The 12,834-nt window shown below is 30.6% G+C and overlaps 1 protein-coding gene across 1 annotated transcript in view; it reads left to right on the top strand.

Annotated features, from left to right (window-relative positions):
- Window positions 1-12,834, top strand: part of LOC134687084 (uncharacterized) — a 139,224-nt gene that overhangs the window by 93,695 nt on the left and 32,695 nt on the right. Inside the window, exons 34-41 of the mRNA XM_063547062.1 lie at window positions 742-870; window positions 1,904-2,032; window positions 2,401-2,529; window positions 3,172-3,303; window positions 5,990-6,118; window positions 6,945-7,073; window positions 8,413-8,541; window positions 9,227-9,355. Coding sequence (XP_063403132.1) covers window positions 742-870; window positions 1,904-2,032; window positions 2,401-2,529; window positions 3,172-3,303; window positions 5,990-6,118; window positions 6,945-7,073; window positions 8,413-8,541; window positions 9,227-9,355 — 1,035 coding nt within the window. The remainder of the gene's footprint in view (window positions 1-741; window positions 871-1,903; window positions 2,033-2,400; window positions 2,530-3,171; window positions 3,304-5,989; window positions 6,119-6,944; window positions 7,074-8,412; window positions 8,542-9,226; window positions 9,356-12,834) is intronic.

Below are 12,834 nucleotides of genomic sequence, written 5' to 3'. Positions count from 1 at the left end.
TTACTTTTGCCTTTTTAAATATTTTTGTCTGTCTTTTTAGCTCCCTATTCAATCAGCAAATTGATTCTATATTGATGAGTTATAACATGTGCACTCTTTTTAACTGCTTCTTTAACATATCGTATTTTAAGTACCATAATACGTTCAATTTCAGACTATTTGTCTGCACTTGTATTGTTTTTAAATGAAAAAAAAAACCAAAGATACCGTACACAGCATCATTGCTCTCATATAGTAAGGGACAGGTAGTTAATACTGTGTATAAATCGTGATGTACATTAATTTTGAAGTTTTTAACAGCTTACATGATGACTGCGATTACGCTTTTTTTACAAATATTTTATCAATACAAGACATTAATGATTATCGCTATTTTGTGCATTTTTCCTTTGATATCTTTTTGTGATAATTTTCATATCATGCTTCTCGCTTGAGATGGAAACATTATCGCTAGAAACTAAGGAGACCACGTGGCGTTGCTAACAAAATTGACATGAAATTGACAACGTCGTCATAGGTAAAATAGCGATAAACTGATTATCATTGGTCATCTCAGCTCGATTGCTTTTCTCACTTTCGCTGTACCAGCTCAAGCTAGAAAATCAATCTCGTTGAGATGATCAACGATAATCTATAAATATTAATATATTAATGGTTCGTTTATTTATTTTATAAGAGTGTTTGAATGAAGGGTTTTCAATTTAGGCCACATAAATAATTCATGTTTGCTTTTTCTTACAGTTGGAAGATACAAAGAAACTTGTTCGACAACAGTTACCAGTTGTTTTTCTCCCCTGAGTTGCACTTCTGGCTTATGTGAATGTGAAACAAATTATTACTACAACGCAGATTACAATACCTGCAACCCATGTAGGTGTTCATTATCGAAGTTAGAAGAATGAATTATGACAAACGCCATCATTAAGTTGGAGAGTTTTCTTTTTTTTTTAAATCTACTTTCCTTTTTGAATTAATTTAATTTTGTTTCATAAAAATAAAAAAAAAACTATTGTATCTTTGATAAACTGATCACCTTCAAACAATAAAATCATTGTATACATTAAAAAAGGGAATTATTTCAATTCATCATTTTTATATCGTATCTTCTATATTAATAATTTGAAAATTAATATAAAAACAATATGCATGATATGGATAGCACTGTTTTATGATTCAATTATATTCAATACGATACTGGTAAGAATATGTTATAATTGAATTTTTTGTAATTTAAATGGTATAATTTTTAATTCAAATGGTATAATTTTTCATTCAAATGGTATAATTTCTTTTAATGCAATATGTTTTATTCAATTTGTATAAAAATTCGTTTGCATAAAGGTTTTTAATTCAATTGGTTATTTTTTTATTCATATGTATTACTCGATTTATTTCACTTGACTGGGCGGAGTTTAACCGGTTCGCTCAAAATAAACCAGTCCATCTATAGATAAGTGTATTAGGATAAACTCATCAATGAGGTGTCCAGTAATTCTTTTGTAAATTCCTTTGATGACACTGATAGGTGATTATAAATCAGTAATAATTATAACGGCAATCATCCTTATCACACACATCTTCAAATATGTTGTCCTTATGCAAATTAATACCTAGCTCCGCCCGATCAGTTGAAATGACATTGGTAATATAGGACGTGTGTTTTGTTGAAACATAGACGTGGATTGGTATAAGAACAGGTGAATGCTACATGAAATATCAAATTTTATTAACAATGCAGGGTTCGTATAGTTATCAAGGTAAAGGGATTTTTATTTATTTATTTAATTAATAGAAGGGATCGTTATCTTATGCAATGGCTTAAATGTTTCAATTGTTTTTAACATGGATTGTACAGTAATAAATATGCTTGCAGAACCAAACAATATGTTTAATCTACTTACAGATGGAAGATACAAAGAACATTGTTCGATGTCAGTTACTAGTTGTTACTCTCCCCTTAGTTGTTCGTCTGGTTTATGTGAATGTGAAACAAATCATTTCTACAAGACAGATGATAATACCTGCAACACATGTAAGTGATTATTATAAGTTTTAAAAGAAGTAATTGTCCTGAAAATTTACCATTTGAAAAAATGGAATTCTATTTTACAAAATGGAAAATGACCTTGTGTGCTTGTTTACTCCACTCAATTAAAAAATTGAAGCTTGTGCTTGATACTTATCTATATTACCTCATTATATGTAGAAATATCGCTAATGTAATATACGTTCTTTGTTGAAACATATCATTGTAAATATGTATGTAGTGATTCACTTGTTATTTGTAATAAAATGTATAAGATAGTTTAGTTTCGTATACAATGATACTACTCTATGTGAGTTTGAATATATTGGTTTAATGTTATAAATTTTAACATTGTGATTTTTATATTCCTACAGTTGGAAGATACACAGAACCCTGTTCGACAGATACAACAAGCTGTTTCTCTCCCCTCATTTGTGCTTCTAGTTTATGTGGATGTGAAACAAATCATTACTACAATGAAGATGATAATACCTGTAACATTAGTAGGTATTAATTGTTATGGTTAAAGTATGACAAATTAAATTTTGGTCAGACATACAAATATAGCGAGAATGCACCCTTCCTTTTGAAATTAAAAAAATAGATAATAAAAATCGGGGTGTGGCAAGGAAACAAAAACCTGACAAAAGAGTTGAAAAAAACAGCCTTTCATTTATAATGTCACCACAATTGTTTAAAGGGTAAAGTTTATCAACTAGTAAATTTAGTTGATAAAAGCTTATGTATTGTTGTATATTCGTTATATTTTGACATACCTACAATGCTGTTAATAATTCAGTCTTGTTGAAGTTCTATCAAAAAATATGTACCTTGCATCAATAGCTTAGATTTACACATACACTATTGTTGCTTATATTTGTAAATTAAGTAAAAGGTCTCAAACTAAAGCGTTTCCAGAAATTATGTACTTAATTTTAAATACAAAAGAACATATAGTATATTGAATTACATTTTTAATTCTGAAATAAGTAATGTTTTGATATCCGGCAATTAAGTGAAACTATATTAAAATCATCTTCTTTTGAAAGGTGACTCGAAGTTAATTTGTTACTTTTTTAAGACCATCCTATAATTGTTTGTTTTGCAAATGTGATTAAATAATAGTGTTATATGTTTATTCATAGATGAAATAGATAGAGAGACATGCTCATCAGTGGACCCCTGTTCCAATAATATGGTTTGTGTTTCTGGTTTATGTGATTGTGAATATCCGGAAACGCAGTATATAGATCCAAATGATAACAGTTGTAAAGCAAGTAGGTATTCAATTCAAACACAAATAAAAAGCATATGAAAAAGATGATATGTATAGAATGAGGCATTTTATAGTTTAAGGTGTGAAAGACCTTCAGTATATTGCAGTACAACCGACGAAGGATTTTTAAGAAATACGAGTTGCATAACCTGAAAATTGCTCCATGCATTGTTACACTGGAAAAAATCATTTCTTTTCCTCTTTTTTTATATCAAAATATCAATTCAAAATTTGCAACCTGATGTGCTCATTATTAAAAATTATTGCAATAGCTATGCTTATATTATACCTTTTCTATGAACGGACTAGGAAACATGTTCATTTGTTCACATTAGCAATAGTCATGAATAGGGAAACAAGAAAAAAAAGATAGCCAAATGTCCATAAAACATAACATGTAAAACGCATATATATTGGCAACTTGAGCGCCAGTCTGCCTAAGAATCAGGCAGTGGTGAAAACATGACAAAAAAAACCCACCCAATTTGACATTGACTTCAGTTCATAAAATGTAGTTATGCACAAAAATCACATTTATTTCCATTTTCTGTACTGGTAATCGAAGATACAATTTGGTTGAAATGCACTAGAAATTAACAAAAAGGGGAGATAACTCTGTAATTTGCTATCATTCTAACAAATTTTCTAACCAAGTTATTTGATATTACCAGACACACACAAACGGAAGACCAATTATTTTTAACTCAGGATGATGGTTAGTATTAAACAGCATGATTAGCTCGGTGGGTTTTTTCTGATCATGTTTTGAATTTTACCTAAATTGCCTGATTCTTACAAAGACTGGCACTTAATTCACAGCTGCACGTAATGTGTAAGTAGTTTTAGTGTTATTAGAGATTACTTCAGCAATACTTTTTTTATGAAACGCATAACTCTTCTAATTACCAAAAACAAACAAAGTAACTATTGTATAATTCAAGCACTTAACCTTCCATATTTGGTCTTTTTTTTAGCTCACCTGGCCCGAAGGGCCAAGTGAGCTTTTCCCATCACTTGGCGTCCGGCGTCCGTCGTCGTCGTCCGTAGTCCGTCGTCGGTCGTCGTTAACTTTTACAAAAATCTTCTCCTCTGAAACTACTGGGCCAAATCAAACCAAACTTGGCCACAATCATCATTGGGGTATCTAGTTTAAAAAATGTGTGGCGTGACCCGGTCATCCAACCAAGATGGCCGCCACGGCTAAAAATAGAACATAGGGGTAAAATGCAGTTTTTGGCTTATAACTCAAAAACCAAAGCATTTAGAGGAAATCTGACATGGGGTAAAAATGTTTATCAGGTCAAGATCTATCTGCCCTGAAATTTTCAGATGAATCGGTTAACCTGTTGTTGGGTTGCTGTCCCTGAATTGGTAATTTTGAGGAAATTTTGCTGTTTTTGGTTATTATCTTGAATATTATTATAGATAGAGATAAACTGTAAACAGTAATAAGGTTCAGCAAAGTTAGATTTACAAATAAGTCAACATGACCGAAATGGTCAGTTGACCCCTTTAGGAGTTATTGACCTTTATAGTCAATTTTTAACCATTTTTCATAAATCTAAGTAATCTTTTACAAAAATCTTCTTCTCTGAAACTACTGAGCCAAATTAATCCAAACTTTGCCACAATCATCTTTGGGGTATCTAGTTTAAAAAATGTGTGGCGTGACCCGGTCAACCAACCAAGATGGCCGCCACGGCTAAAAATAGAACATAGGGGTAAAATGCAGTTTTTGGCTTATAACTCAAAAACCAAAGCATTTTGAGGAAATTTGACATAAATAAAAAAGTTTATCAGGTCAATATCTATCTGCCCTGAAATTTTCAGATGAATTGGACAATCAGTTGTTGGCTTGCTGCCCTCCAATTGGTAATTTTTAAAGAAATTTTGCCGTTTTTGGTTATTATCTTGAATACTATTATAGATAGAGATAAACTGTAAACAGCAATAATGTTCAGCAAAGTAAGATCTACAAATAAGTCAACATGACCTAAATGGTCAATTGACCCCTTAAGGAGTTATTGCCCTTTATAGTCAATTTTTAACAATTTTCATTAATTCGGTAAATTTATGTAAATTTTTACCAAATATTTTTCTCTGTTACTAATGGGCAAGGTTCATTATAGATATAATTGTAAGAAGCAAGAACGTTCAGTAGAGTAAGAACTTCAAACACATCATCATCACCAAAATACAATTTTGTCATGAATCCATTTGTGTCCTTTGTTTAATATGCACATAGACCAAGGTGAGCGACACAGGCTCTTTAGAGCCTCTAGTTACACTACGGATTTAAAAAACAGTTCTGGTATGATTGTTTTTTATTTATCTATATTTCATGAGATTATAATATATATTTTGATTTATGGTCTAATTCAATATTTTATACTGTTAGTAAAGCAGGTATATAAGTGCAAATAATTTGAATCAGAGATGATTAACATGGTTATTACAGGTGAACATGTATGTATGCAAAGTTGCAAGGTAATTTAATCAGTTTTAGCAATGCAAGGTTCAAGTAATCAAGTTTATGATCAAAATGATGACTTTTTTTAATGCATGTGTTTCAAAAAGGCTATTAACTTGGGGTTAGATTCACATATTCTAAACAAATTGAAAAACTTTTACATTTTTCAAAAATAATGCTATGTCAAACATGTTAATTATGATTGCTTTTACTACAGTTGGAAGATACGAAGAACCATGTTCGACTGCAGCAAAGAGTTGTTACACTCCTCTTAAATGTGCATCTGCTGTATGTAAATGTGAAACAACTCAATACTACAAAGGAGATGATAATACATGTAACACACGTAGGTTTTCATTAGTAATGTTGACTTATTTCGCCAGTTTATTTTGACATCAAATATTGTTAACTTGAAAGAAGTGTAAATTATTTTTTTTAACCAAGACAGAAACGATCACATGAGTATTTTTTTCTTTGAAATTTACTCATTTCATTTTCTATTCTTATCATTAAAATTAATCAAAAGTATTTAAGTTTTCAATGAATGAGCTACATCAGTCTTAATATCCCGCTCCCTGTGAAAATAATTAAAATTCAATGCGTATAAGTACATTCATATGAAAAAAGTTTAAATGATGAAGAATGTAAGTTTTTCCACTGATGTTTTTTTCAGGCACATGCCAATAATGTTGAAAGTCGAGTTAAACACCAATCAGTCTATCAATCTATCTTTTTCAAGGCCGATTTAACAGATAAGATGTTAGCTAACCTGAACAGAAGTTACCGTATCGTCTATCGTCGTCCATATTACAAAAAAAAAAATTCTCTGAACTTATACAATGGCATTTCTACATGGATTCATTGGAATCAATTTTTCAGATGCATAATTTGATAATTCGGTTCGAATACAAAAACGCGTGTTAATTTCGTTTTAAATCGGCATAAACTTTACAAATTCATCCTACAAAAAATGTTTGACAATCATAGAATACACAAGATGGTTGGAAATGCATGATTAAAAAAAAGAATATGAGAGTGTTTAATGGTTTTTTTGTATTCATGTTATATAAGAGATTTATTGAGGAATTATCAATTTGGTTAATAGTACAAAACAATATTCAAACCCAAATGCAACATCAAACACTTAAATCATGATTATTGTTTTCTTACAGTTGGAAGATACAAGGAACCTTGTTCGACAGCAGTGAGCAGTTGTTACTCTCCCCTTATTTGTGCTTCTGATTTGTGTGAATGTGAAACAACTCATTACTACAATGCAGATTATAATACATGTAACAAACGTAAGTTGGTATAATCAACATAGTATTAAAAATGAAGTATAATCAAATATATTGTAAGGCTAAACAGCAAATTAAGCGGATGTTCTCAGTTTCTTTCTAATATATTATAATGTTTGCTAAATGAAGGTATATATATAAGAAACAGTAAAACCAAAGAAAATAAAAATTTAACAGTTAGTGGCAAGATAGTGTTGATGGGATATTTTATTGCTACTCACATATAGGGCTTTAGGCTAAAAGATTTTCAGACATTCTGAAATTCATTTTAGATACAAAACTTTTAAATCCTACAGCAAAAAAATAAAACTAACTAAAAGTGGCAAACGTTATAATATATCATAAGTGAAGGTGAAAAAGAGTAAGTTATTTTGCTACCAGTTTAATACAAATTTGTAAAAACAGCATAAAGAAACATCGCTGATAAATTAGTTACTTTGACTTGACCAATTCGACTATTCGACTTCATTTAAACCATTTTCGTGCAACCTTCAATTGGAACCAATCAACTAAAAAGTAAGTGATTGTTTATGCATGTACAAGTTGTGTTTATATAACCTTTTAAAAAACGTAAACATTGAAAGTGAATCAAAGGTGAACCATGTAGTTGTCTGAAACAATTCACAAAAAAAATCATTTCTATACAGAGTAAAATGATGAATTACTAATTGTTTTAACATACTACATTAAATCAAACAGACATAGTAAATTCTTATTGCACGATATTGCTATCTTTTAAAAATTTGTGTGTATGTTTTTTTCGGTTTATGCAACCGTCGTCAGTTATTCAGTTATTTGGTATGATTTATTTATTTATTTATTTTAACTTAAGTACAGTCCTTGGATGGTGTAAACTTCCCACTAACACCATACACCATAACACCATACACCATACACCATTACACCATACACCTTGTACCATTACACCATACACCATACACCTTTGCACCATACACCATACAATTACACCATTCAGCATTACCCATTCTATCTACAAGATCCGAAATTACCCATAATGCAATTAAATTTCCAATGTTAAGATTATTATTATTGTTTATGTTTACAATTTGAAAAAAACAAAATAAAAAGAACTTCGTTTTCAACTAATGAAATGTCGTACACCATCATTCACACCATTCCCGATCACACGTTACACAATCACACCATTCCTCATACACCATTACACCATTCCCCTTACACCATACACCATCGGACCATACACCTTACACCATTGCACCATACACCTTACACCATTACACCATACACGTTTTTTGGGGAAGTTTACACCATCCAAGGGCTGTAACAATTCAAACAATTAGAACATGTTTTATTTTATTTACAGTTGGAAGCTATAAAGAACCTTGCTCAACATCAGTCAGTAGTTGTAGCTCTCCCCTTACTTGTGTTTCTAGTGTATGTGACTGTGAAACCACACAGTACTACAACGAAGACGATAATACCTGTAACACACGTATGTATTGATCACTGTATTTGAAATTTTTAAGTATGACAAAAATCGTTAATAAGTAAAAATAAAAGCGAATCTTTTGACATTTTTCCATACCTTTCAATTTGATTTGAATTCAGTTTAAAACTTTGGGTGGGGTTTAGTTTTGTTAACTAGTCAATGTACTTTAAACTAAGTTTGTGGGTTGTCATTCATAAGTTCTGTTTGACATAGTTGGCATAAAATGACCTTGTTTCAATCTTGTTGAAGTTCAAGTTGAACAACAGTTTTACCTAAAATTTTTAATCTCGCAACAAAAGCTTAGATATTAATGTAGTTATGTATTAATTGTGATAGGACACACACGTTTGTATATATAATTGCTGCTATTCATATATTGATTCATTAAAGTATTTCACACTCCAAAGTTTTAAACATGTTAAAATCCTACAGCAAAAATAAGGTAAAAAGATATGGGCAATCAAAATTCATGATAGCTTACTTCCATTATCAGCATCAACATTATGTTTTTACAAGATTTTTACTAATACAAGGTTCAAATGAATAAAAAGAAACTCAAGGTTATGTTGTTCATTTTATAGAGATTATAAGGACAGTGGTAAAAATGTTCTTAAAACAAAAAGATTTAATTACAAAAGCTAAATGAAATACTATAAAACATTTAAATCATGATTGCTTTTTCTTACAGTTGGAAGCTACGGAGAATCTTGTTCGACAGCAGTAAGCAGTTGTTACTCTCCTCTTAGTTGTGTTTCTGGTTCGTGTGATTGTGAGACGACACACTACTACGATGCAGATGATAATACCTGCAACACAAGTAGGTTTTTATTATTAAAGTTAAAGATATGAAGTATGACACCATTATTTCATAGCGCAAGAAATGAATCTATCTAACATGCTCAATTCCTTGTACAATTGTGTGAACTATACAACTATTGTCAGGTTTGCTCATAGAATTGTAGGTGTGGTTATTTAAATGTCATATATGACATAGTTGAAATAGAGTTTTTAAATATTTTGATCATTTTAAAAGAGGATTTACATAAAAAAAAATAACTGACAACTTGTGTCAAGATAGTGTTTCATTGGATACATGATTGTCGCTTATTTATGAATCTTCATTTAAAGTCTTCAAACATAGACATGTCAAAAGTTCTGTTATTGATTTTAAATTCAATAAAGCAAGGATTGCAACAGTTAAAAGAACATATTAGGTTATTGAAATACCGGTTTATCATTACTGACAGACCGTTATAACTTTCATTTTGTGCAATAATGGATATAAGTCAAATTTATGTATAGCGAATTTCCGATCCTCAATTGGCCAACCATTGCAAAAATATCATCACTGTAAGATTAGAAGTGTTGTTGAGTAAATTGAAATATATCATTACTGTTAAATGTTTCTGACTAACATACGTCTTGGTAACATCGAGCAATATGTGTTGATATGTGTTTAATATCAAATGATGTTAATGGATTTTGGGTTAAATGTTCAAAAGTGTCATTATCATTCCTCCTTTGTAGAAGTGCGATTTGTATTGAGTTTTCGGGCTGTATACTAAAATGTTGATACAAATAAGGGTTTAATAAAACTATTCTCGGAGTGGGTTTGAATGGCATTCACCTTGTTCATCCGTTCTTTTAGGGGGGACGAACATAAGATTTAGTCTCAATTTTCAATCTGTCATTGGATGTAATAAGCACCCTTTTGGTTCAGCGGAGTACATATAATGATGAGTGGTAATCCTCTTCCTCTTCTATTAAACACCTGCTTCTTATTCTTTTTCTCCAATGATATATTGGGGGATACACACTGAATAATTTTTCATAAAATACCCTGTACCAAGTCATGAGAATAGCCAAAGTTACATTATAGTTCTTTTCTGTGTGTAACATATCGATGTTGTGTTGTGTTCTCTTATATTTGATACCTTTTCCTCAGTTCTAGTTTGTAACCCGGATTCGTATTTTCTCTAAAAAAAAATAATTTTTTAATCTTTAAGAATTTTGAACAGCGGTATACTACTGTTGCCTTTATTTATTCTTAACATCTAACGTTTGTAGTAGTGTGTATATAATGTATTTATTCCTACATGTATTCACGTCTTGTGTTTTTGTTAAAAGTTTTTTTCCATATGTATCCATCTGATGAGTTAAGTTATTTTGATGTGCTGTTGCATCACTGACTCATGTAAGAGCTTGAGCTCTCACAATCATGTGTTATACCGCAAAATTCATTATATGCATGTCCCAAGTCAAGAGCTTGTATTTTATTGTTTGTTTTCGGTTCATGTCTGTTATGTTTGTTGTTCGTAATACAATGTATGTTATAAATAAGACCGTTAATAAGTTTCTGAATTGATTTGTGGGATATGTCTATTGTTGGGCCTTTCAAAGCCGACCAAACTGTACGGGTTTCTCTCATAGTCACTAGTACCCCGAATTTAACTTGATCGGACAAAAACGCATTAACGCTGTTTAAATGAGATTAATCGTTATTTGATAAAGATTGACAAAAATTGAAAATCATTTTTAATTCATTTCAATGCATGTCAAATAATTTTAATGCCAGTCAAATAGATTCGCTTGCAGTCGTTCAATTGAAATCAAGTTGATGGTAAGTTACGTTAATAATTTAGGCCACGCCCCCGTTAAACTATTTCAAACTGGTATCAATTCGTTTTAAACCATGTTGAGACCCGAGCTTTTAACAGGTAAATCACTCAAGCAAAACAACATCGATGTATATTTCGTTTATTTGTTTCAAACTTTATCGACATATATATATAAATGCGTGTATTCTTATTAAAGTCACAATTTTCAATCACAATTTAAACAAATGAATGATCAATACACGTAACATATAAGGAATTTAAAGAAAACATTACAATATTGATGCACGGTTTAAAAAATGCAAAACTTGTGAATCTGTTAAAAATAAAATAGTTAGATGTTTAACATATTTTTAATTTGCCCAAATGCAGTAGATCTTTATCTCACATATTCCTTTCAAAACTTGCTGAGTGCTATAAAAACTCGTGACATGTAAGTAACGTATGGTCCATTGCAATGACTTACGAAACTTTATGTATTCCTGTATATTTCCGTTTCTCTTTTTCTGTCTTACTAAAGTGTACTCGTTAATTAAATATAGACACGAAAATTAAAGTAACTTATACAAATTATTTATTTTTAACATAGTTTCAATCGATGTTTCTTATATTTTCGGTCAACAACAAATATTCCTTAGCTGTATATTGATATATGGAGTAGTTTGTAATAAAAAAAAACGATGGTGTGTTATATAATAAAATATGAAGATAATACTGACATTTGTTGAATTGAAAAAGCAAAAAAGTTAAGTCTTGCTCAAAATTGTATATGAAGTAATAGCTCAATAAACGTTTAAAACTGTGTCAAATTGTAATACCGGTCACTGACAAGAAACGGGCGTTAATTGTGGAAAAGCAGCAAAATACGAAAATTGTGAATTGTGGTTCCGATTCTGTAAAGGGATTATTGTGCTGTCATTCACCGTGACGTACAAAAAGTCTTGAACATAAATGAACATATATTCTATAATGAACTATATTTATAAATACATAAATTTGAAAAATTATACCAGGCATGCGCCGGAAAGTAAACATCAGTATGTTGATGGCCGTCTGCAACTAAAGAAGAAGATTCTATTTATATGAGATAAATTTTAGTTTACGATACAATGGGTAGGTTTATTTAAGTTTAACGACCTTGACTTGCTCTAAGTCGACATTCTCTTACGTCTCGTGTATTTGAATAAAAACCCGTATATTTACGTTTAGGGTATTAAATATAAGTCAACCTACCAAATTAAAATCAACATCAACATTATTAAAAAAAAAAACAAGAATGGAAAAGAAACAAGTATGCATTGTTGCTCAGAAATAATTTTTATTTACCATATTTTAGCGGTAATTAAAAAAAAAGTTATTGTCGTAGAAATAAAATATTTCATCTAGGTGCTTTCATTGAAGTTCGCGTTACATATCAAAATGAATTTCATTGGTCGGAACAATTGCAAACTTTCAATCCAGGTGTTCTCATCGAGGTCCGCGTTCATGTTTCAAGTCAATACACAATATTTCATCTAGATGCTTTCATTGAAGTTCGCGTTACATAGTACAATGAATTTCATTGGTCGGACCGTTTACAAACTTTCAAGCCAGGTGTTCTCATCGAGGTCCGCGTTCGTGTTTAAATTCAATACACAATAAGGTAAAAAAAAAAACACCTAATTTATACTCTACGACGTCC

The sequence above is a fragment of the Mytilus trossulus genome, chromosome 10 (assembly GCF_036588685.1).
Source record: "Mytilus trossulus isolate FHL-02 chromosome 10, PNRI_Mtr1.1.1.hap1, whole genome shotgun sequence".
NCBI lineage: Eukaryota > Metazoa > Mollusca > Bivalvia > Mytilida > Mytilidae > Mytilus > Mytilus trossulus.
This window is presented reverse-complemented; position numbering and strand designations above follow the sequence as displayed.